Consider the following 27391-nt stretch of genomic DNA (forward strand, 5'->3'; position numbering starts at 1 on the left):
TCTCATCTCGTTCCTGGAAGGCCAAATGCTTGTAATTTGGGTTTTGTACTAAAGAAAGTGTAATTATAGTGATAGTAATGGAAGTACAAGGTTTTCTGAAATTTGTTCTTTTGCTATGCGGCAATATTGTGAAAAATTTCAAGTGTAGACAACCCAGTTTCCCTCAGACTGTGTTTCCCAGAAAATAAGACCTAGCTGGACCATCAGCTCTAATGAGTCTTTTGGAGCAAAAATTAATATAAGACCCAGTATTACATTATATTATATTATATTGCCCGGTATATTATATTATATTACATTATTATTTTATTATACAGTATATTTTATTATTACAGTATTATATTATATTATACTATATTATATTATATTATATTATATTATATTATATTATATTATATTATATTATGTTTATACCCGGTCTTATATTATAATAAAATAAGACCGGGTCTTACATTAATTTTTGCTCCAAAAGACACATTAGAGCTAATAGTCCGGCTAGGTCTTATTTTCGGGGAAACACGGGAATTGTTTCAGACGTCCTAGTGTAGCTCCTGGGTGTTTTGGTAATTGAGTGGTATGCTTCCCTTTATGGAGAGCCATTACTGATTCCATATCAGTTGGAATGATGGCTACAGCAGAAAGATCAGATTCACTCTTCCTTGTTAAGTTCTGTTCTTGGGACCAACAGAATTCGTTCCTGCTGTCACTAGTCATTTAGCACATAGTGCCAATTTCATAAACATAGTCTTCTGCTGCATTCATTCTATGTTTTCTTTCGATATCTTCAGCCGTTTTTCTCCTCCACTACCCTCCTTTCTCTTTTTATGATGCCTTCTTAAGAAATTGTCTCTTATTTTATGTCTTAAATCATTACATCTATAGATGGTTCTCAAGTAAGTATTTCCATCCTAACTTCTCTAAGGAGTTTCCCATCCTTATTTCAACAGCCTACTGGACATCTTCACCAAGATTTTCTTCAAGCCCCTCAAATCCAAAAGATCCAAAATCGAATACATCTTTGCCCCCTAAGTCAGGATCTCTTCCAGACTGTCCCCATCATCCCAGTCACTAGGTATCAAACCTGGCCTTTATCTTTTACCCTTCCTTCTCTCTTGTTTTCTACAACCAGCTGCCCAGTTCTATTGATTCTGCCTGTGTGGTCTGTCATTCCACCCCTTTGTGCATTGCCAGAGCCCTGTTCCAGTGCTTCATTATCCTGTATCTGTGCTATAGCCCTCCTATCCTAAATGGTTTGCCCATCTCCTGCCTCTCTTACCCACAATCCATCCTATACACTACAAGGATCCATTACTCTGATCCTCAGAAACCTGCTCCCAGGGATCAAGTCCATGCACGGCAGTTCAGGATCTCTACCACTTTACCCAGGGCTACAGGTCATTCCTTCCTTTCCCCTTTATACACTCTATGCTCTGCTCAAATCAAGCTATTGGTGATTGTTCCAGATGGGCTTTCCTGAGAAGCAGACTCTGAGACAGAGTTCAGTGGCAGGATAAACATTAGGAGGCGCTTTCCCATAGCTATGGAAGGAGAGGGGAGAAAGTTGGATAAGGCAGAGGGAGATGAGCTTCCACCAGGGAACAACAAAGGCAAAGCTTTTGGAGCTGGTCTGGCCCTGAGAGCTGTCCTGAGTGGGGGTGAGAAGACTGGGCCTTGATAAGCCCACACTGATCCATCATTGGATGTAGGCTACTTTGAGGAGGGCAGTTTTCTTTATTAGAGGCAGTCCCCAAAAGGCTCAACAGTAGATGTCCATCTTCCAGCGGCACTCCCAACACACAGAGGAAAACCCTTTAAAATCCCTTTATTCCTCGAAGTGGATCTGAACAGTGCTTCACAAATCCACCTGGGATCCCCATCTACCTTCACAATCCCCCCATGGGCACTTCTCCATAAGCTTGGAGCAGGCCGCTAGCTGTCTCTCAATGCCCCTTTCTAATCTTTTTCTTTAGTAATAATACCACCTCCTACTACATTTTCTAGTCTCCTTTGCAACTAGGTGTGGCTACGTGACTAAGTTTTAACCAATGCCTGTGATAAAAAGTGATATATGTAACTGCCAGATTGGTATCCAGAGGAATGGGTAGGTCGTCCATGTCTCCTCTTTTCCTCCTGCTTTCTGGAAGGCAGAGTGATGGAAGCTGGAGAAGAAAATTTGTTCCATGAGGCAGAATCTGTCTGCTAAGGATTACACAGCAAGAAGATGGTGGGTGTGAAGAGCCACCACATCAGCTCTGGACTGCTCGTGCAAGGGAGAAAAACTTCTATCTTATTTAAGCCACTGGTATTTCAGTCTTTGTTATTTCAACTAAACTTGTACATCTTACCTAGTTCAAGCTGCAACACGTTCCTCCCCATTTTCATACGTCCATAGTTCACCAATTGTTCAGATACCAATTCAAATGCTCCCTCATCCAGAGTATTTTGTTGATATCTTCCTACACCCCTAAAGCAGGAAGTAGTATTTTTGTCTGTTGATCTTTCATAATAGTTTATCTGTGTTTCCTTTACCTAGTATGACATTTTCATCATAAGTAGTCATTCTTTCCCTATTTCTTAGCTCCTCGACAAGATTATAAATATCCTTTGGAGCCAAATCTGGACATCATATTTTCTGACGTACCATATCTAGCAAAGATCTTTTATTTAGCAGATGATTGTATTACTTGTTGACTCAATGAAGTTCTTTTTAATATGGGATTAAAAATAGCATTCCTGTAATTTTTTTCTCATCGGTTGTGTAACAGAACACAATTTCACTCATCAGAGATAACAGCAAAATCCCATTTCTTCTCTCCCTTAACATCCTGCAGATATTTCAAGCTGGTTAACGTGTCCCCTCTGGAATATGTTAAGTGGAGTGTCACAGAAATAAATTTTCAGCCTTTTCCTTTGGTCCTGCTATTCTCTCTCTCCACTTCTAACAAAAGGTTAGGATTTACATTCAGAGAATAAAGTTTTTACAATACAGATCTTCTAAACATGGACATTCCCTGTCTCCTAGTGGTGGCCACAAGTATTACTAGTAGAATCAGCACATAAATGTGGGCAGCAAATGTTTCTCTCCAAGGATCTACTGTTTGTACCCTACTGCTCAATTGTTTTTTTGTGTGTTTGTTTTTTTTTCATGTATGCTATGTTCTATGTTCTTCTGGGTTCAGAAAAGGATCCAGAATTGGACTATCTGCTTTCTGTATATGGCCTCACTACTTAGTACAATGATGATCTCAAGGAAGGTGTTAAACCTTTTCAACTTTGAATTTTTTCAACTGTGAAATGGGAACATAAGAGGGACAGTGAAGTGATGTGATTAGAGCACGGACTCTGTAGCCTAAAATACCTGGGGTTTCATCCAAGCTCTACCACTCACTGGAGCTCCCACAGTCTCTGTGCATTCCTAGAAAATTGTGGAAGGATCAGGAAAGATTTTGTAAAGGAGGTCATATTTGAGGTGACACTTGGGGATGCATAGGAATTTGACTGGAGCTCTGAAAGGAAGAGGAAGTCTTCCCAGCCGAGGAAACAAGCTGAGCCCAGGTTGAGAGGCTAGAAAGTACTTCTTCACCCTAATGATCCGACTGTCTCGTACATTTCTAGAGCCAGTAGATCATAGAACATGGTACATAGGACACATACACACACACACACACACACAAATGAGCAGGGGAATGGAAACACAGATCCTAAGAGAGACCTATTTGCTGCCTACCTTTGTGGGCTTGCTCTGTGGTGGTGGGAAAAAACAAAATAAAGTTTCAAGAAATTAACCAAGTATTAATGGAGGTTATATTTTGGTGATTAGATTTATAGCGGCTTTAATTTTCTTTAAAGTTTTGGTTTTCAAATTTTCTGCAATAAACATGTAAATTTTCATTATTAATCAACCCCTCCCCCAATTTTTAAAAATTAACTTGTGTTTTTTTTTTCCTGCTGGATTTTTCAGCTTCTGCATTTCTTTGCTCAAGAACACTTTCTTTATTTCCCTGAATCCAGAAAACTATGTAGGGACCTCTAGATTAGCTGGATTGGCTGATTCATCTCTATATCCGATTGGCCTTGAGAGTCAAAGACTGAAAGACTGTTTTAAGATTTGTGCAAATCTAGTCAGGTACTTCTGGTTGCCAGGTAGCAGATATCTATAATCAACCACAGCACTCTCTCTGACTGATGGTAGAAATGGCTTAGGAGCCAGGCTACCACTAAGCTGCCTCAGCGAGCACTGAGACAAGCCTCTGGGAGCACTGAGACATGAACGTTGACAAAGCCTATTTGCCAGCTCAGGATTTGTTCTCCCACAATTGAGCACATCTGAATAAATTTAGCACACAAAGCATCACCAAAAGGACATGACTTGAGTGAGGCTGCCTTTGATACTCGAAGGTTTTCAGTGTCTGCTCCTCATCCACACAAAATAACACTAAGTCAGCTTTGTAATGGCAACTCATACGAATGCCTGCATGATTCTTCACGTGGCCACCTGCCTGGGAGCAAGGCTACATCTGCAAACCCACTGGAGCTATCAGGCGATTCCAGTGGGCCCCACATGACAATGTCTCATTAATTTATGCAGAAGTTCCATACTAGGGGCCAGTAGACTTAATCCTCCACAAAGATACGTTCTGCCTTGATCCACAGTGTTTTTAAAATATGAACTGGCTGCATCATTTTCAAAACAGGAAATGTTATGCCCAAATTTGGGTTTCTGGCTTCTCTAGAAAAATAAATAGAAAAAAAGCGATGGAAGGGCCCAAGTTTCTACAACTATCGGCTGGAGCCAAACACAGCGTGTGTGCTCTCCATCTCAGCTCCGTCTCCTTCACCTCTCTCGTCTCCTGCACTGCGCTGTTCTGCTCATTTGGGTAGTTGGTGTCTGTAGACATTAGGGTTTATCACCCTTGCTTTATAGCCATTTCACCGACGTAGGAAAAGCAGCTTAAGCCTACCGATCCAGTCCATTCGCCATTTCTACGGGAGTGACAATGACTCTGCAAATCTGGGTCTGTTGCTGCAGAAAAGAGGCCTCTGTGATGGCACTTACGATCCAAGTCACCCTTTTCTGTCTTCACCCTGAGACCTGGCCTGACGTAGCAAGAAACTCTGCTGCAAGCTCATTTACCTCCTGAGGGCTGGAAGCTATTTCCAGCTCCGAAGACATCTGAAGAACTCTTGATATACTCCTGATCGTTTAGGATGAAGATTTTGTTTTGTTTTGCTTTGCTTTGCCTTGTTTTTGGAGGACCGGTCGATTCACTCAGCTTATTTGGCTTTCGGTGATCGTCACAGTCAGATAAATGTTCCATAAAGGGGGACTCTGTGGGGTCACAAGTGCAGTGTTTGCAGCCACACCAGGGCAAGTGTGTGCGCTCAGGCAATCAGGTGACAAAGGAGCAGCAGATCTCAGCAGGACAGCTACTTTGAGGTAATGAGGGATCATGGCATTTCCTGTCTCTCCAGAAGTCACGTATGTGGCCTAGGACTTGTTCTACTCAGGGAGCCAGGCCTGCTGGTGAGCCTTTGAAAAGACTGAGGAATGGTAGGCAAGTTTCTCTCCAAAGCATAAGACAAACACTAACTGTAGTGGACCGGAAGTGCAGCTGCCCTTGGAAAAATGATTTTGACCCTTCATTAATTGAAAGACTTACTAAATGAGGCTTTAAAAGTATTTACAGTTCTTAGCCACCCCTTCACTCCAGACTGAAATTAGCTAGGGATCTGTATGTTAAGGAAATATTCAAGATTTATAGGTATGGTCGAAAAGCCCTCTTTATTATCACAGACAGCTCCAAACATTTAAAACTGATCCACGATGAGCACATCAGCAGGAAAATATCTAAAAAGATAAGCTTCTGATGGATAGGCTTATAGGAATTATCTTCACACAAGCAGAGGAATCCAGATATCTGAAGTAGAAAGTTAGACTGAACATTACAGCTTGTTCTTCCAAGGCACCTACGAATGTACTGCTACCAAGCAAACTGAGCCCTGGTTAAACATAACAATGAGTGAGCACCATATTACGTCCAACTGCATAGCCTTTTGCCCAAATGGCACCTCCTCTGTGAAACCCTTCTTGATATCAAGGACACGGATAGCGTCTCTCTCTCCTCTCTTCTCCTGAGGCACCTAATACTTACGTCTATTAGGACACTTATCATGTGGTATTTACATGTTGCATCTCACTCACAAGATTGAGAGCAAATGGTTGTGTCCTTGAGACCTGGCACAGCACTCTAGGATTTTTATAGATCAAGTGTTTGTGAAAAGTAGGAAGTAAAAAAGAGGGAGATGGAAGGAAACACAGGCCAGATGGATCGTACACTTAGCATTACTTACCCCGAGGGGCTGAGCTCTTCTTCCTGGGCCTTGGCTCACGTTGCTTTCTGTGCCTTGAATGTTTTTCCCACTTTATTAGATTACTGAACTCTTCTCATCTGTCAAGATAGTTCAAAACTCACTTCTTTTAGGAGGACGTCCTGCATCCCTCTCCTACCTGCCCCACCTAAATTCTTTTTATTCCCGTTCACAATTTCATTGATCACATTTATCACATGTATCTCCCTGCTAAACTGTGAGCAACTTTAGGCCTAGAATTTTCTTTTGTTTCTTAAATTCCTAGGAGTTGTTCCTGACATAGAGGCTTAATAAATATTTGTTGAATGAATAAATTAATGGGTAGCAGTCCCTAACCTTTGCACATTAACCTGAAAGGTGCTTATCTTAAATTTTAAAAGTTACTTAGGAATTACATCATGAGCAAATGGATTATCTACTTAAATACTCACATCTAAGTTTTAACTCTAGGGCTGCTCTTCTATTATCTAGGGAGATTTTGGTTTCTGGGTCACCTTTCTCAGTCAGTTACCCAGGGAGCATAGAGTAGAACTCATTTTCAATGTCAACCTCAAAAAACAGAATGATTTAAAGGAAAACCTATCAAATAATCAGATAATTCTTTTAAAGTCAAACATAAATAATTTGAATATGCTTTCTTATTTAAAGTATAAGATTCATGTTATTTTTATGTGTTTCTACATTTCTTTTGTTACATGAAATGACATAGAAACCAGTGAATCACGGTGAATGGAACATAAAATTTACATTGAGATTATTCAGATCTGGGTAGAAAAGGCTCTTTGAGAACTTCAACAAGTGACTGTGAGAGGATAAGACCGTTGAAGGCTAGAAAAATAAACAAGGCTGGGGTCATGAAAGGCAGGCAAAAGTTTAAGTCACATTAAGTTTAGACTTTATCCCTACAGACCAGGGGTGTCCAAACTGTGGCCCGTGGGCCAACTGCAGCCCGCGATCCACTTTTAATTGGCCCGCAGCAAATTCCAAAAATATATTTAGTTTACTTAAATAAACCAGGTACTTCACCTCGAGTGAGTGGCCCGGCTGTTTGTGTATTTTACCGCATATGGCCATTGGTGAAAAACGCTGAAAAAAGTTTGGACACCCCTGCCATAGACAATGAAGAGCCCTGCAAACTTTCATCAGAGGAATGATGCAGCCCGACTAGCTTCTCTGTGTCAGTGCAGTAGATGTGTGAGATACGTGTGGCTGTGATGCCCAACCACAGCATGGCAGTGGGGATGGAGAGGAGACATACTGGACGACATTCATGAAGAAGAATTATCACTGGATGACCAATTCTACGTGAGCCATTAGGAAATCTATTCCTTCAAATGTTTTCGATAACACAATTCGAATAACCTACAATTCTATTTTATTGACAGCTTGATTGTCAATTTGGTACCAGGTCAAAAGTGTGGATGTTATTACCAGCCACCCCCTTTACACTCAGAAGCGACACTAAAGAAAAAAAATGATAATGGTATGATTCTAAGGTGGAGGTTTTTTGTTGTTTTTTTTTGTTTTGATTTGTTTCGTTTGTTTTCTGACTTATAAAAAGCAAAGCATTTCCAATACGTCCAATGAAACTGAATCCTAATCGGGAATATAAATCAGAGATTTTATTTTGCTCCGTTGACTGCTTAAATTTTCAGGGAGCCTTTGATTGAGAGACCTGTGCTAAAACTCTTGGTGATATCAGGCGCATGGCCATTTATTCAACAATACAATAGAATACAGAAAAAGGGTTTATGAAAAATGATCAAAGTATAAAGCTACAACATTTATGTTAACAAAAGTTTTAATACACACTTGACTAAAAGATGCATACAATGAGCACTGAACCTCCCTTCGTAGGCAGCCAACAAGATTATGAATGAATTCATTAACTTCAAACAAAACTTCAGGTTGTGCATTTAAAAAATTACAAACCATTTAAAAATGAAAATCAATAATGGAAGCAACAATGACTATAAAATATGATGGGATGACTTTAAAGAAAGGGTTCAAGTATTGTTTGTAAAGTTCTTCAGACACTAGTCTTTGAAAAGTTTGTGCATTGCCCATCTTTGCATAGTAAAAAAACAAAAACAAAAAACACACATACCACTTGGTAAAACTCCACAGCTCTATGTGATTCATGTTTCATAACATGCACCTATGTGTACTGCTCATTTATCTAATAGGAGTAGCTCTAGTTCAGTGGGCTCATGCAGTATCCCAGGTGAGCGATGAAGTTAGCGCACATCTCATCCATGTGTCGTTACTCAATGCAGCAAAAGTATAGCAGGTGAAATGGGAACTTGTCATCACTTAACACTAACTCTTGTTGGGTAACATTAAACGGTGATATGCTTGTGCTTTGAGCTCAAATTAATAAAAAGGAGTATTCACATTACAAAAATCAGCAAATGAATGGCAAGTGCAAGAGAAATGACAGCAAAGAGTTTGCAACTACATAACCTAATATCCAAAATAATTATAATCCACTGTTTATGATTGGTATGGTTGCATTATCGTTCATATTCATACACACATAGCTTAAAGCTCGTGTATTTTACATATACACACACATAATTTAACATTGGAGCATAGGTTTGGTTACCTATGAAACTGCCAGTGTAACAAAAAGTTACATTGACATTTGCCATATATGTACATAATATTTGGGGACCACTGTGGTCTGATTTAAAACATAACATCGCACGTTTACAATGTTGTTTGTGAAATGCTCAAAAGTTAATTAATAAAGATTTAACTTGTTTTGTAACCACCATGGTTTTGTTTCTATTAAGTCACCTTGGTGCCTCTGGAAGAGCAATAAAATGTACATGGTGTGCTCAGCAGTGGCTTAGAATCCACTAGTGAGTAGGATCCAGCAACAGAGTAACATAAATAATGCAGTGACAGGAAGAGATGCTGAGTAATCTGAGTTTCCTCCGGGCTGAAAGAGCTGCTGCCACCAGGTGAGGAATACAACTTGAATCTTACGAAGCCAAGAATAAGGTTGATAAACCCTGTGGAGAGCCTCGTTATTATAACATAAACACACAGCTAGTTCTAGAGAAAGACTGCATACCTGTGTAGCACCTAGTACTCAGAAAGCAATAACAGGGTTAAGATGTTAGGTTATGGTCTATTGTAGCATACAGAAATTAAGGTTTCTGCTCTACGACTGTGATACTTCCACAATGAAAGATATATGGGGGGAAACCCCACTGTTTTAATCAGTACATTTTTAGGACATAATCCTTTCCAAAGTCAAAGCCAAAGTTGTGAGACTAGCGTCATAAATCTTGCTGAAAAGAACTTAACACTAAATCTAGCCACTGATTTGGTTGTCACAAAGTGAATAATACAAGTGTCCTGTTTCTAAAAAGAGGACATTAGAGAAGCACGGGCTCTTTGGGGACCTTCAGGAAAGCTCGTCTCTAGAGGGATGCTCACTGAATGGATCGTGTACAAGTTTTTACGTTCCAAACAAAGCGAGGACCAAATTTCTTTATTAACATACATAATTCACACTTGAAAGGAATCGATCATGACCATGTTCGTGGAAGAAGACACCTCAGTGAAAGTGAAATAAACTCAGAGGGACTTGGGAAGCCAAATTACACCTGCAAATCTGCCTGGAGGGAAAAGAAGGTGACTTTGTATCTAGCAGAATCCCAGTGTAGTCCAGGGCAACATTCCACAGACCAGCAACACACTGAGGGCCAAACGAGGTTTGCTAAAAACACAACATACAGAATTAGAGACTCTTACAACAGTGCTCACAAGAAGGTAATTGCTGTTTCTGTCTCCATGACCAGTTTTACAGTGGGGTTCTACCATATTTTTTTTTTGAGGCAGGAAGATGAAGCACGAATGACATATTGACAATAATAGATATGAATACAATGGAAAGATTAACTTTTTTCCTAAGCTTTCAACATTGAAAAAAAATTTTGATTTAAGGCTTTAAGTTTACCCTCCTTTCACATTAAAGACAGGGAAAGAAAACTGTCAAAACCAAAAACTAAAATCATGAGCTTGGCACTTTTGTGATTAATTTGAGAGGGTGTCTACTTTCTTACATTATATACATATGTCTATAATGACATCAAAAAAATTTAGAGACTTATCAGTACATATATTTGCACTTACATCATTTTTGTGTTTTTAACATGGGTTATTTTGTTGTTTTGTGTCCCACTCCACCTTGTTTATTTTTTGGTTTCGAGCATTTCATTTTTAAATTGAACGTGTTTTGTGCACCGACTCCCTTCATCTATGGCTACATGTCTTTTTTAAGCAAGCCCAACAATCATTGAACATGTTACAAGAGAGAAGAACAGAGACAGAAAACAAAATAGAGACAAGAAACCAAATGGATGGGGAGCAAACAAAAAACTCAAGTTTACAGAGAACCTTTACAAGAAAAATATTTCAATACAGACAAGTGAAAATGATGTGTCAAAATCTCTTATTTCCATATTTACATTTATAAAAGGACTATACAATAGCATCATCGCTCAGATTCCAGCTCCCATTTCCAAAGGATGCTCGGTCCAGGAGAAAAGACAATGGGAAAGTGAATCAACAAGAGCAGGGATCTCTGGAGTTCCTCGTGGCCTGGTCTAGCCCAGGGGGTGGGGGCCAGGCAGCTTTCTTGCGTTCATCTGTCATCGTCATCTTAGGAATTCAATTGTAGGTTTTGCTGCGGATTGGCTTGCTAGCTGTTTGTTGTATATATGCCATGCAGATTTTACCCTTTCGAAAATTAGATCTTCATGCCACTGGAGTGTGTCATTGGTAAGAAAAGAAAAAAAAAAAAAAAAAAAAACCATGCCAAATCATTGAGAAGATATTAAGTGCCAGCAGGCTGAGGAAGGGGGAAAAAAAAATCATTTGCTATTTTAATGGTTCTTTTATTGCACTTAATTTTTGTTGTTGTTCCTTCTTCCTTTAGTTAGGAAAAGAAAAAAAAGATTCTGAAATAGTTCTTTTTATAACATTGTCTTTTGCCGCTTTTTTTTGACGTGTGGTGGGAGGAGTCCTTTGAAATTATTTCCAAAAAGGACAGTTTTCTTTGACCTCATCCCGATCACCCAACTTTAGTTCTGTGGTCATCACCACTCAGTGTTCTGGTTTACAGACTTAATAGTTCTGGCAACGTTGCTACAAGTATGTCATACCCAGGTCCAACAGCATGAGGCACCGTGTCTCCAGGGCGGCGGGTTCAGATGGGGCCTTGTTGACTAGGATCGAACCTCCTCTTCTTGACATTTCTTCCAGAGTGCGTCAAAAGAAGATGAAGCAGAGGAGGAAAATATCCACAATATTAATCAGATCATGATGAGAAAAGGGTGATGATAATGACAACAACACTAGTTCCAGAGCAAAGTAATCAACTCACACTGAGGCAGATTTCCCAAAATAGCTTGAAATCGAACCACACACGAGCTCACACTTGTGAAGGTCTTGACAGCATCTCCACTAGAGTATATCCATTCAAGACCAAAAGAAGCTTCAAGTTGTACATGTTAAATCACTGGAAGCCTCAGCAGCCCAATGTGTCTCTTATTTCAGATGTAATTGACATGGCTCATTGTAAGCAGATGAAAATTTTTATAGGGAGCGGGCTGTTAGAACTAAGAAAAACTCTGAAGGGCTTGTAGCTGCTTCCTTGCAAGACTGAGACTTCTGTATCAGTGGATCAGCCTTTGCCAAGATGGCAGAAAGCCTTGTTGTACTTAGTTATCTTGCTGCCTTGGGTGTGTGAGCTCTTACCCGACTATGGAACTAGCATTTTTCATGTCTAGAAAGTAGAAAACCAGAGTGCACAGGAAGACGGTACACTCTGAGGAGAATGGACACAGGCTCAGGTTAGTTAAGCAAATGCAGCAGATTAGCTTAGTTGAAAGAAGCAAGTTAAAATGCCTTGCTCACAGTGTCCAGTCTCCTAAACAGTGGTTCCTATGTTTAAAAAAGAGAAAAGAAAGAACCAGCAAGACACTTGTACAAGGCAACAACAAAAGTTGGTTGCAACCTCCCCATGGTCTGGCTTCATGTGGGGCATCAAGCAAGGGGGCTCATGCATTTGATCTGCACACTGGGCGGGTGCAATGCTGCTGCCACCGAGGCATCATGCAAAACTGGAGACCGAGGCGTCCCCAGGAGCCCTCATTCCCCTGCTCACTCACTCAGGGCCAGCTGGATACCCTTACAGCCCTGAGTACCAAAAGCATTATAGTATATTTCTGCTCCCCTCTACATAATTCAAAATAGAAACAATACCAAAATTCAAAATGTTTTAAAGGCATCCTGCAAAGTTATTTTTCCCAAGATGACCACTTTGATGCTTCTCTTTTGAAATACCAAATATAAACATTTTTCAAGACAATCTCCCTTTTCATTTTAAAAATTTTCATTAAAATATTTTCATTAATGGCCTCAGCATGTGGCTCATTGGCCTAGCAGGTAATCCACTGCAGCACACACTATTTGCAACAGTGTCACTTCCTTTTCTTCCCCATTCTCCCACAAACCCTCTTTTGAGTCAACGTTTTTGAAAGCAGGCGTGGCTGATGCTGCCTCAGAAACACAGATGAGACCAAAAGGGACTTCTCCCGTAATGTACCTGTCACTGAGTTTGCTTCAGAGCACAAGATCTGTGTATGCTACCCATGCTCAGATCCTTGAAAGCAGACACATAAAGAACCACACTTCCCATGAGTGAGGTAGGGAATAACAGGGACAGCTTGACCTTGTGAAATGACCCTGAAGGACTACGGACCCCAACCCTTTTAGCTATGTATTACTGGACATCAAGAGAAATGTTAAACTAATGTCTCCTCAATTGAAACAAACGTAGAGGAAAGATCAAGCCAGCCAGCACTGTGCATGTAAATGATTAGCCTGCCCACATCTAAATTCTTTTATTCAAATTCAAGGAATAGCAGGTAAATAGCCATGGCCAGGTGCTTCCTGCAATCCCATTCGTTTTTAAATAGAGATATGAAATTCCATTTCAGCCTGGCATACAGGCAACCTCCAGGTTCCAAAAGTTTGTGCTCCTTTTAAAAGTCAGTTTTTGAAGCTTAGATCGCATTTTTTTATAGAAAAAAATGTTATAGAGGGTGACTGGGTTCCCAGGCCAGACTCCCCTGTAGAACCATGTATTTCTATGGGAAAATGGACTCTGAATCCCAACGGGAATTCCAGGACCGTATTTCCTCCACTAATGCAGAGGGGGCAGGGGAAGCCCCGAGATGAGGACAAAGAGGGACTCTCCTGTGGCAGGCGGGTGTGAGGGCTCCCCACGTACCAGCTGTAAAACCACTATGGGCTGTATGTTGAGAACTGCCTGTCCTGAATTTTCTACATGAAAAAAAGTCTTTTTTTAAATCAATTTTCATGCAAAAGCACAACTATCATGGGCAGATGCTTGCTATCCTCCTTCCACAACTATTTCACCTGAATCTCCTCTGCTCACAAGGATTTGAAGACAATTAACTTTCTTATCATGAGGTATTTCTGGATTGTTATAAAACATTAGCACAGTCCATAAACCTTGCATTGACCCAGTTTCATCAATCTTTACTACTTCTGAAAAACCTATACTTCTGTTCACAATATATATTATACACATACACATATACAACTATACAAAATTAAAGCAAAGCTCTTCAGGTAACAATAGCCATTCCAGATTGTAAAGCCTTTAGATCTTCCAAGGGTATGTATTTATCCACTGCCCTATCTTTCCACACTGAATCCCACCCGCCCACCAAGAACCCGTTGCCCAACACCTCCTAGGCCACCTCAAACTGAGCTCCCTTTCCCAGAGGGTCGAGTCAGGGAGCTGAACTGGGTCTTCCTAGCCAGCCTGGCACTACTACCACCTGCGCGATCTGAGTGAGAAAATGCCTAACGCAGGAGTAGCAGACACTAGCGGAATCAGGCTCCTTACTTCGCATTAGGCTATGGTCATGGAATTCAGACAAGCAGTAGTCTGCTTATCTTCCTCACTGAAAGACTAGCTAACATTGATTCCATTTTCTAATTCTGTAAAAACCAAAGGCAAAAAAAAAAAAAAAAAAGACTTTTAGTCTTTTGAGAAAATATAACTACCAATGTCAGGTTCTTTTCAAATTTCATCCAACTTGACAACAATTCAGTTAACTTTCCTTGTGATAACCCCGATAGGGTCCTTTAAATGTTCATTTATGTGAGTCCCTAAACAGCCCTTTCTTTAGCGTGGCCAATGAAACGGAACGTGGGCCAAACAGAAATGCTGACAGTCACAGTGAGACTCAGTGAGAACGCATGAGCCAGGTAAGTCCTCCCAGAGAAGAAATCACATATGATAGTTACAGGTGTAGTAAATCAACACCTCTAATGTCAAGAACAGCTCTGCCAGGCCATTGAACCGCACGGAGAGAGCAATAGTGGGACCGGGGGACATGGTGAGTAGGTCCCACAGACGGAGACATTGTGATGTGGTTGGAAGAGCTCAATACTCATCCCAAAGTCTTGTGATTTGAATTGTGAACAAACTATGTCACTACTACCTTCAAGTTTTTTTCCCCTAGAATTTCTCTTTCCTATCACCACCACCTACGATGTTCAGATACTTTATGGGCACGTAAATGATTATGTTGCTCACATCTAATTTCCTGTATTCAAAGTTAAGGAATGTCAGATAAAAAGTCACGTCCAAAGTAATAACGGTAATTCTGTTCATTTTGATATGGAGATATGAAATTCTCTTTTCATCTACTTGTCATCTTTCCTGTTGTAGGGAAGATGCTACTAAAATGATCCTTCATCTATACGATTTTTTCCAATGTCTAGTAAAAGCAACAGCTCGAATGATCTAATCGAGTAGCATTATTATTCAAGGTTGGATAGAGGCTCTGAGTCCCCCTGAGTCAACCAGGACAGAGGTTTGCAATCCTCTGTACCACAGTTCATAGCTTTGTTCTGTGTGTATATGTGATGGAGAGGAAAAGGAGCATGGGGTGAGCGTAAATAAATGCAGATGGGGGAAATGTTGGACAAACTGGTATGTCAACAGCCTATGTTCATTTTCCACAATATTTCTCAGAGAAAAATCCTAAGACACTAAAGACTGGGAACCCATAGGCTAAATCATCGCTTAGCATCTTTGTACTTTTGGAGTATGTGATTAACTGAAGTTACTAAACCATATCTACCACATTACCCAATACATCAGAATATGTTAAATAAAATAACGTACCAAATATTTTTTTTCTTTTCAGGAATTCTACAACTTTTATACAAAAGTCTTATTTGCATTAAGCAAAGCTTTCAGACTGTACTATTCTGCTAAAAGAGATCTAAGTTTCTATTATTTTTATCACAGTAATCTTAATAAACCTTCATTATCATTTCACACACACAAAGGTGCATACATTCACATATGTACACACACTCACACACACTCATCCTTTTACCACCTATTTCAGAGGAGATACAGTTTTTAAAAATCTATAAAGAATGGGGTCAAAGCATAGCTATATTTTTCATTTATACTTGAACAGGTCACGTACGGTATGATACTTCTTCCACATGTAAATTACTCAAAGTATTACCCTTAAAGAAATCTGACATTAGGAAAGACCAATACTTCCCCTGAGCAGTTAATACATTTTTCCTTTCATCTAAAAGTGTACGTGTCCTCAAATTCTTCCAGGTACTTTGCTAATGTCTCTACTAGTAATAAAAACCTGGTTTCAGGTGAGATTTCCAAAACAGGTAGTGAGAGCAATCATTTTTACAAACTGTTTTCAACTTCTGATTCTAAAGGAACCTATTTTGTATTCACCTTGAACTCGATGAGAAACTCAAAGGCTTTCAGTTCAACTAGCAAGCAAATAATTATACTTCCAAATCATTTCTAGACTAATCATTTCCAAAATTGCCCAAGCAGTGGGAAAACCTAAACTGTATCAGTCTGCACCCAAAGTCTTTTATTGCGAAGTAGAAGCCATTACTTAACATTTACTACTATAAACCACACAGCTACTATTCAAATCTAAAGCAAATGCAGATCTTCCTGTAGCAACCAAGAGTCAGCACAAGAGCAGCAGTGTCTCCAAATTTAAGCGCTTAAAGTTATTTCACTTCTTCACTTTTTTTTTTTTTTTGCTTGTTTCAGGGCATAAAAATATTTACTTCGCATGGCTGCGTGCCTTTCTGAAATGTTTTTCTTTCTTAGGGTCACAGGGCATAGGAAGGGGCATTGACTTAGCAGCACGCATGCCCTGCAGCAATCCGCACTGGGTGCTCCACGGATGCTGTTTCTCACCTCACTAAGTGTCCATCTCCATCCCCCTTGCCCCCTTTTTTTCCTGTTCTTCTTATGATTAGACCTCTCTCAGATAGAAATAATCTGTACAGGGCCTAATCCACTTATATACACAGTGACAAAGGCTTGTCCGTTCTTCCCCAAAGAAACATGCAATTCAAGCTGTGAGCTAGGCCAGGCCGCTGTTTTGAGGTCCTGCTACCGAATAGTACTCTTGTCTCCAAATGTTGAAATGGAAAAGTTGGCATTGCATGTGGCTGGGTGGCAAAGATGTGCAGTAGACTGTTTTCCAAACCTTTAAAACTGAAGCTTCCTAATATCAAAGAGGCACGAGCCTGGGCATGAGCCAAATTTCTTTTCCTTGAGGCATATTTATAAAAAAATTCAAGGGGGCTTACTATAAAATAGTAACAGATCAAGGAACTATTATAATACACAATGACTTGTTTAGGGTAATGAAGCACTAAGAACACTTTTGTTTGAATCAGGCCAATCCAAACAAAAATATTTTCGTTTTGTTAGGTGCCACATGAGTTACTCATTATATGGGCAATGACTTGTTAACATTATGACGAGAAATTCAAATGTAAGTTGCCCATTTTGTGTTTGTGTATTTGAAAACACACTGATGCTCAAACTACTGTTTCACTAAATGAGTTCAAGTTTATAAATATTTCTGTAGAAAAGTAGTATTTGATGACAACTTTCCAAGTTGAAACCACTCCAAAACTTGTAGGCTTACTCATTAAATCTTAATATAAAAAAATTAGCAGAAAATGTTAAATTTATTTAAATCATCTTTTGGGTTTTCTTTCACAATTAGTTTTCTAATAATAATATTTTACCTGGTTTAAATATACTGAATTCCAGATTCCAAATATAATTATTTTATATTAAGGCAATTATTCAGACAATTCAGGTCAAAAACTTTCTGAGTAACCAGACAGAGGAGGCCAAGTGGGTTTTGAACTTACATAATGGTCTTATTTCCCACTTAAATTTGTTTCTACAGATATGGTTGAATTTTAATTTATCACAAGGAATATTTGGCAAAGGAGGTCTTATTTACAAATCATAATAATCAAGTCACTGCAGCATGAAAAGCCATAAAAAGCATTTATCCAATGAACCTGAGGTATGGAAACATCCAAACTGGATAAAATTAGGTTTAAAAATTTTGATCATAATTAAGGATTATTTGTGATGATCTGGCATGTCTATTTACACAAACTTAGTTCGGTGATCAATGTATAATCCAAACTAAAAGGTTACTATGAAAACACACCAGGCCTACCAGTTATGTCAATATTAGCAGTTAATTAGAAAATATTAAGTATCACAAAGCCACAGATTTCAAATTCCAATATGAAAGTAATTCAGTTGGTTAGGGAACTAATGAAAATATTTCTTACAGTCTGTTTTTATAAAATAATGAAGCTTTTCAAATCACAAAGCTATATATGATATGTTATACGCGAAAAATAATGAACAAATGGTTACTTAGGTTGTGAAAATTTCAAAATGTCAATGGCACATAAACCAGTTATAACAGATACAAGAAATTTATATCCACTCTTTCCAACTACAGAGTTTCCTCGATTAGCTGTATATAAATAAATGTATCCCAGAATGCTGGCTCCTAAAAGCTGGAATACCTTCTATTAAAGAACTTCTGCTTTGTTCTCCTTTAACTGGTGCACGTGAATCCCTTCTACATTTCATGTTTTCCCACTTGCCTGAAGATGACATTTGAGTTTCCATGTTTCTTCTTTTCTGACCCATTCTAAATAAAAATATTTATTTTTAGCAGTTTTACTCTTAAAACTTGTAGCAGGAACTCAAAACTTGGTTATGTAAGCAGAAAAGAGAAGTGCCAGAGCCACTGAGAAGAAGACATGCGGCGTCGCTTACTTAAATCCCCATCCTGTGCCCCCAAGGACAATAGCTGCTACCAGGATGGCACCAGCGATGGAGCCTATTATGAGATTGGTGGCACTAGGACCTGTGACAAAGGATCGTGGGAAGAAAGTCATATGAGCCAACCACTTTCGTTACCACAAGGGAAAGGCAGTTAAGCGGTTTCAGAAAGTAAATACCCTGCATAAAAAATTGCTAAACACGTAAGACGTCTTTATTACTTAGCCTAATTGCACTTTCAATGTTATGGATAGCTACTGTTTGGATTTGAATGCCTTTAAATTGAAAGCTTCTGCACCATTGACAATTCAGTTCTATTAAATTCACCTTTCACAGAATTTGAAGCAAATATGCCCAATGGCTGTCATTGCCCGTCTTTCTTCTCCTCCCCTTTCCCAGTACCATGAGTCAAACAAGTAAAAGAGCACATAAAGAACATGACTGCATTAGAATTAGCTCAATCCGACTGGCAAATGAGGGCATGAAAAAAGGAAAAATACTAAAGTGTTCTTTCAAGCAGCACACAAAGTTGTCTGAATGCTAAATTTTTTATCACCCACTGGGAGCCAGCTAAAATTCACAAGCCAAGAGGAGGTTACCAATAGAAATCTGACTTTGAAGCTTGTGCTCAAAGTTATATTTCTTTACTGTACAGACCCATACAGTGTTTCAATAGCAACATGAGGTTGCAAAGGCAAGATCTAAAGGAAGCGTAAAACTCATTTCGGTAATTTTGGAGGAAATGGAAGAAAGATTCCTTAGGTTAGATTGAGACCGTCTTTCAAGTTCCCATTTGAAGTTTGAAGTTTGGAGATATTTTAAAAAGGGGGGAGGAGGGAAGCAGGAAGGACAGCAAGAAAAAAATACAAAATGGGGTTTCTATCAATTGTTTGAGTAAGAGTTGATAAATAGTACAGTACATGCTCTCCACTCACATGGGAAACACCTTGGATCACTATTTTTAAATGTACACAACATCAACTTTAGGACAAGAATTATTTCAAATAGCACATCCTACAGGATTCTATAAGCAAGTACAGTGCCCCCTGACAGCAAAATACCTTCGGTCCTAACTTTATGTCCCTGTTCCAGAAGTCACAAAGCCAGTTTTGGTAGTTCCCCTAAAATCCTCGCGTTTGTGTATACATTCACAGCTGTGTAAAAAAATTCTCTTTTCTGCTCACATCAGTGCCCTCAACTGTGTACATAAATGGATGCCACTTTTAGCAGCACTGAAATTGTGTGCGGCATGTTTTTATTCAGAGACCACCCAGTGCTTGTGGGCGTGAGTGGAAAGGTGGAGGACAGCTATCCTGGGAGTCTCGGCGATGTGGTCTCTTCAGGCTCCTGGGCTTGTGACACACTCATAAGACTAACCACTGAGGTCCCACAAAACACAGATCTCAGTGGCCCTTAGAGATATACCGATAAAAATAATACTACTAATAATGAGAAAATAAAAACAGGTTAGCTACTACATATTGAGCACCACTATGTGCCAGGTGCAGTTCTAAGCGCTTAACAAATATAATTGCATTTGACTATGACTATCCCTGTTTAATAGATGAAGAAACAGAGGCTTCCAGAAGTTAATAAGTGATGGAGGCAAGATCTGAACAGAGATCTGTCTGACTGAAGTTTATGCTCTACATCGACCGTCCGAAAACTATAGCCAGCAGGCCAAATCTGGCCCTGCTGAGTGTTTTTTCAAAGAACACAGCCACGTTCATTCATTTACATACTGTTCATGGCTGATTTCATGCTAAGACAGCAGAATTGCAAAGCTGTGACAGACAGCCCCGTCACCTGCAATGCCCAAACTATTTACCATGTGGCCTTTTACGGAAAGTTTGCTAACCCTGCACTAATGAAACATTATTCCATTTACATGAATTTCCTCCCCAGAGTTTAATAGGGAAGCAAATTTTGAAAAAAACATTTAAAAATATTGATATTACCATGAATATAATCTATGCTTTCGATATGATTTGCACATTACTAGCTCAGAAAATAGGTTGGAATTACAATCAATACATAATCCATGAGAAATGATTCCTAATTTACAAGTATAAGTTGAGTAGAAATAAAAGCAAAACAAAATAAACAGAACAAAACCTCTCTGTCCATGGACTCCTTAGTGACAAAATGAACATTGCACTATCAGTTAAAACTACAGAAGTGTTAAAACTATATTGTACTATGTGGACTTTATTTTTTTTTAACTGTATTTATTCTTCACAATTATGGCAAAATTCAGAATTTGAAGGGGAAAAAAATCAGTAAACTAATAGACAAAAAACAGCATATAAGCCAATAATAATAACACCTACTTTAGAAAAAATATATACACTTATACAGACTTACCTGTCACAACCAGAAATGGCCACAAACCAACAACACTGGAAGGGATGGATGAAATGAATGCCGGTAACAAGAACTATGCTTTACAACAAAGGTCTTGGAGTTTGCCTAGCTCTAAGACTCAAAGGGAAAATTATTAAAATTCATCCCTTCAGTTAGTACATTGTAGCCTACCACAGTCAATAAATTATATTTTTTAAAAAAATGGAATTGGGATGATTTTTTTTAAAAACTACCTTTCTTCCATGGAGGAATTTCACATAAATATATAAGTAGAATTTCCCCTGGAAAAGGAATGTTACTTCGGTATATAATCTAGTCCACAGACCTAAGGTGAAATTTTATGGGACAAAGTTCTTGTTTTCTCTAACTATTTTATTTCTGTTATATACTTTATTTTCTAATCAGAAACAACATTATCTTTTCCAGGATTTCTAGCTTCCCCTGGGTCAACTAGCTTCACAGTCCATACTGATGGGATATGTTAGAAGATCCAAGTCTACTGAAAGCCCTGCGATCCAGGCGAGAGAAGGTTGAGGTCATCTTCAACACAAAGTGTGAAGCCACTGACGTGCTCCCCCCTTAATGCTGTAGCTCCCAGACCCAGTACATAAGAACAGCATCTGTGGGGTGCAACTGTGATGTTATCAACATGCCTGTGGTTTGGGCTGGTTGAATGGAGGGTATCTAATTCCTTAAGATACTAATAATTCATTCCTGGGCTGCTGCGAAGTGTTACCACCACCACGGTGAGTAGCAAAGACAACATGTGAAGGAGTACTTCTGTTATTTGCAAATGCTCTCTCTGTAATTAGAGAGTCAAATACAGTTTTTTAAAAAAAATTATTATCTTTTAGTCTACAGATTAGCAATCTCATGAACGCGATATCCCACAGAGAACTGACAGCTATTCTAAAGATGTGGATCAAGTACAGAGCAACCTAAATAAAGGGACCAGGAGAGCTGTACTTCTGTGAGGGCAAGTGGCACATATATATTTATATACTGACTATTTTTAAGACAAACCTACTAGATAATTTGCAACTGTTCACTTAAGGTTTTGCAGGTTTGGATTAAATATCTTTTCATTCTTAATGCTGCTTGTTCCCAAATATTATGTAAACTTCGAATTTGAATTATTAACCTATCTTATAAGAAAAAATAAAGGCAGTATCCTAAATATCTTTTTTTTTTTTAATTAAGCTGAAGCCTCCTATATCACTCTCAAAAAATGGAGAAGATATCAGTGGCTATCATTCAGATTATCTTTAAAAGGAACTACATGTGTTAATAATTCCTAGTTGTATAATAATTCCTAGTTGTATACCTATTTGACTGGTGATAATTAAATTTGTTATAAGAATCTTAATATAACACTCATATAAAAGCGTTTTTGCCAATAAATAGTAAAAAAAAAAAGGAGTCTATCTTAAAATTACTTTTATAAGCGAAGGAGCAATGGAAGGTTTTGGGACCATTGCTTAATGTGAAGACATCATAAGCACCCCGATATTATTTATGCCCCACATTGTTCCAGACAGGAGAAGGTTCTCCACTGCACAAGAAAACCACACGACACAAACATATCCAAATCACACCACAAGTTGCACTACTACGGGAAACACAGCAATGAGACGACACGGGGGGAGTCAGGAACTAAGGGTCAGCTCACACACCAGGAACCAAACAGAAACACTCTGAAACTCACAAAGATGCTTACTCTATTCCCCACCCTGTGCCTCCAAAAATCACCCCCAGGGCCAGAATGGTGCCTGCCACGGCACCTATTAGCCTGCTCGTGGCCATGTTCACTGTGTGGAGGGAAAAACGAAGATGCTTTTAACAAAGGAAGTTAATTACACACTGATTTCACTAACATACAAAATAATCTCTCCAGGAAATGCTTTGAAAGTCAGTTAAATATTAATAATTTGAAATTAACATCTACATACACACTGAAAATGTTCAAGGGTAATTTTGAATTTACCTGCAAACTCCACAAACCCTACCTAAAAGCATAATATCTTATACTTTTAAACATAAATAATCCAATTTGAGGTATCGTAAGGAGTGAGGTGAAATTAAAATGAAATTGCATAACTGCAAATTTATATTTTAATTACCAAAGTAATAAACCATTAGTATACTTTTAAAAAAATTCTCAAGCTGTAGCCTAGGAAGCTACATCTTTTTAAAATTCAGAACATATTCAATTTTGGGGAAAATCCTTACAAATTTAAAAAGAGAGTATCTTTAAAATTAAATGCATTTTTAACTGGAAAGTTACTTTATCTGAAAAGGTGTCTTTCAAATAACTGCATTTATTTAGGGTTGAGTGTGTCTGTGCAAGTGTGTGGATATATATGCACTTTCTCTCACATTTCTGTGAATCAAAAGTACTGGCTTCATATCAATTTATCAATGAACACAGAGATTGGCTTCAACACGGCTGAATTCACAGATTGTGTGCTGTGGGACACAGTGAAACAACACAACGAACCACGACTAGAAGTCACAATTTCTTAAGGCTTAATATTGGGCTCATTGACTTTTTAGCTAAATATTCTCCCAAAGAAGAGAAAACCTTAGATTTCTAACTCAGGTGAGCAATCGTACAATTATTTCATTTTATCACAGGACAAGTAAAGAGTGAGCGAGTCTCGTTTTATCATTAACTAAGCATAACTTGAGTTGTCCTTAAAAGCAAAAATAGATGGGGGACACAACATAAAACAGACAAAGGCTACTGAGAGTGTTGAGGGGAAAGAAGAAAAGACCGACATGGAAGGTGGTGGTAATGTTTTCCAAATATGACAATACATGAGAATCCAAAGTAACGTAAACTATAGCTCAGATTTCCATACTGTAGAGGAAAATACTGGGATAAAAGGTATTCCAAACATAATGCATCACTTTTTTTATGACCTTAGAAAATCATTGTTTTCAGAATACTAAATTAACTAGGACATACTATTTAAAAAAAAATTTTTTTTTTTTTGGCTTAAGTTTTAGGCATTGGCTCTCAGAGCCAAAATACACGAGTCCTATTACCTCTTCAATTTTTATATAAGCCATATTACAGGAAACACACGCATTCATGTAAAATGCGATGCTGAATGAAAATTTGTTAATTTTTATAAAATTATAGGAACTGTATGAATGATGAATGAAAATAACTATGTAAAAAGGCTAAGGATGTAATTTCTCACTGCGGAATCAAGAGAATTTGGTAATCCATCATGTAGGTATTAGAAACACAACCAGAGGGACAAGACATTTCTACAGATGCTTCAAATAAGTATGCAGTACACAAACAGATATATCCTGTAATCTCCACTGAGCGCAAGAATAATTATCTCCAAATCCTTCACTGATAAATAGGTACTGTTAACACCAATGCAAAATAAAAGTAAGTGGGAAAATAGCTTTTTCAAAAGTATCCTCTCCTTCCTTGTTCACCATCCGTCCCACTACTTTAAATTCCAGTATACTGAAAATATATGTAAAAGCCATTTGATTCTTTATCAGGATATTAACAAGGTTATCTCTTCTAGTAAATAGTGACTCAATCTGTTTTCAAACTGACGCAAATTGAGTGGCTCACTCGTGGGTGGAATTTTACAAAGGACATTTGCAAACTGAGGTCTCAGCTGCTCTTCACAGTTACAAAGAATTTATCATCTCATTGGAAAAAATTTCTTGGACTCCTGGGGGCCTCTGCTCTAGTTTTACTTCTGTACTAATTCATTTATGATATGACTGTATTTGTTCATTCATTCACTCATTCATTCATTACCTACTAAATGCCTTTTTCTGTTCCAGGAACTATCTGGGCACATGACAATGTATCCTATTTTTCTTTTTATCCCACCAAATCTGAAGATGGCACTCTTAAAGATTTTAACTAATAACACAGTCCTCATACCAGGAATTTAACTTTGCTCCCTAATTCTTTGACACACTTACCTTTCACTATAACTTTAATGTGGAAACTATTATCTAGCAATACGTTTTCATTTTTGTTTCCTTGTTTATTTCTGTTGTTTGCTGGTTTATTATTATTATGTTTAGTCTTGGTCCCTGCTATTGAGGTTCAGATGTGCTAAAAGGTAGAATTTTTGATTAAGTATATAATATCAAGATACAAACTCTTGAATTTTCTCATTTTCTTAAGAATTTCTATTTTATATGTAGAATTCTTCCAGACAAGTCATGCTTCAGACATGTTGAAATTGTGTTTTTGAAACTGAGTGGTTGTTTTTTGTCTTTTTTTTCCTTACTTTTGGAGAGTTTCTGAAACAGAAAGGTGCATTATGTAGTTCATGTGATCCCAATGAGCCAAAAGGGGCTAAATCCTACATCCCTAATACTTCAAAGATGGGAGGCATTAAAGCCATCATTTGTATTCTGTGGATTAAAGTTCTTTTTGCAGGGATTTATTATTTTACTAAAATTCAAGATTAGAAATAAATACTAAATATACTCTTTATACTATAAAGTATAATATTGGCATGACAAACACATATTTTATCTAACTCCATATTTCAATATGTCAGACATACACTCATATCTCCCTACCCTTTTCCCTCAAATAATTTTAAAAATGAAGTTAATTTTGGAATACACTGGAACAAATATCTAAAAGAATAAAAAATGAATTATTTCATATGATAATATTATTTCAGTCAGTTTAGCTGCCTATGAAAATATGGCATTTTTCTAAATCCAAACAAAATAAACTCAATTATTGAAAAATTTTAAAACTTGGTAAATTCCTAAGTTATTGATAAAGCTACTGTTAGTGAGAAAAATACCTGTGAGATATAATTTTAAATGAGCATAATCATATAATCATAACATACCATATCTAATCATCTGAACTACAAAATCACAGATTTGTACACTCACAAAGGAAGTCATCTTTTAAAAAGATATATGCAAAAGGCAAACATAAACACTAAATAATGATCTTTAAGGTACTAAGACTTAGAAATTCTTGTTTTCAAAATACTAAATGCTAATAATATAACACTTCCTTTGACAAGTAATGAATCAGATAATAAGGTTAATCATTACTTGGTTATTGTTACACTCCCTGTACTTATTATTGTGCTATAAGAACCAGCTTACCAATTTATCATGTACTCAGCTTTAAATGGGGCAGCGTGCAATAGGGCTCAAGATCAGGTGATCTACGTTTTATTCTTGGCTCTGCCCCTATCTGTTAATCCTGATAATTCAGTTAGTTTTCTCATTTGTAAAACGGGTCTGGACTGAATTGCCACTAAGGCCTTTCTATCTCTGATTTGGTGACTATGGTCATGATAAAAGGGTCTGAGCAAAGCTTCCCAGGAAAGCTCTTCTGCCTTTCCATATCAATGGAAACATTTGATGTTCCAGTATCTTCTCTTCCCTCTTGTGGGTAATATAAGCCATCCAATGAAAAAAGGTCCTGTGTATTCCATAATAAGCATCATGCAAAGACACCTACCAACTGACAAAAATTATGGACATGGCTGCCTCCACAACAGGTGGGAATTCTAGGTCTCTTAAACAGAGTTCAAATATACTCTACCATGGCAGAACAAACCAAAAAGTTTCTTTCAGTGAGTTCAGTGGAAATAAATTGGGAGAAACGGGACCAGAAGAGTCTTGGTATGTAAATAAACGACAAGGTGAAAAAAATAAAGTAATATGTAATAGAAAATCTTTTATAAAAAATCCTTGTTCACACTGTTTTTGCTTTGAAATCCTATTTCTTGCCCTTTAATAATTACGATTTGAGAAGGTGGAACAAATAATCTTGCATGCTTTAAACAAGTGGGTCAAAATTGAACAGCTTTAGCTAATGCAGGGTGACTTCAATGGCAATACTTTTCATGTGTGTTTTTAGTTCCTACCCAGATGGAGAGCTCGAATTTTCATTCTTCTGGGAATTTATAATTAAAATGAAAGAAATACCCAAAACATATTAGTTCATTTCTGACATGCCCAAATCAATGAAATATTCACAGAATTCACCTTTATTTTTACTATTTTGGTCTTGCTCCAAACAACTTATCTCTTACGCCCATGTTCATGATTTGAAAAAAATAAAAAGGCAATACTTTCATTTTGCTTCTAGAATTTTTTTCTCCAAAGCAAGAAAATATAATGAAATTCAGTAAAACTAAGTATTTCTTAATACCCTCTCACTTTATCTACATAGAAAAACCTTCACCTATGGAATTGACAGGTCAGATCATTATGGGTGTTGCTCATTATATATGGCAAGCATTTGGGGAAGCCCAAACACTGGACTCAGTAAGGCAAGTGCCAATAAAACCAATCTGATCGTGAGAAAGAATATATGCACGCAGTTACAGAGAAAACCCTTGGCTCCTCACACAGCTGCTGAACTCACAATCAAGAAAGTACCAATTGTTTCGT

The 27391-nt window shown here is 38.0% G+C and overlaps 1 protein-coding gene across 2 annotated transcripts in view; it reads right to left on the reverse strand.

Moving 5' to 3' along the window:
- Positions 1-7626: 7626 nt before the first annotated feature.
- ADAM23 (ADAM metallopeptidase domain 23) overlaps positions 7627-27391 on the reverse strand; it is a 147026-nt gene continuing 127261 nt past the window's right edge. The window contains exons 25-26 of one of the 2 annotated variants that reach the window (XM_033112242.1): positions 22683-22773; positions 7627-11639 (exon numbers count right to left, since the gene is read on the reverse strand). In XM_033112242.1, coding sequence (XP_032968133.1) covers positions 11591-11639; positions 22683-22773 — 140 coding nt within the window. In that variant the 3' untranslated portion in view covers positions 7627-11590. Of the gene's footprint in view, positions 11640-18595; positions 18687-22682; positions 22774-27391 lie in introns of both variants that reach the window. The other variant, XM_033112241.1, reaches the window with a different exon arrangement.

This window comes from Rhinolophus ferrumequinum, chromosome 8 (genome assembly GCF_004115265.2).
Source record: "Rhinolophus ferrumequinum isolate MPI-CBG mRhiFer1 chromosome 8, mRhiFer1_v1.p, whole genome shotgun sequence".
NCBI classification, from domain to species: Eukaryota; Metazoa; Chordata; class Mammalia; order Chiroptera; family Rhinolophidae; genus Rhinolophus; species Rhinolophus ferrumequinum.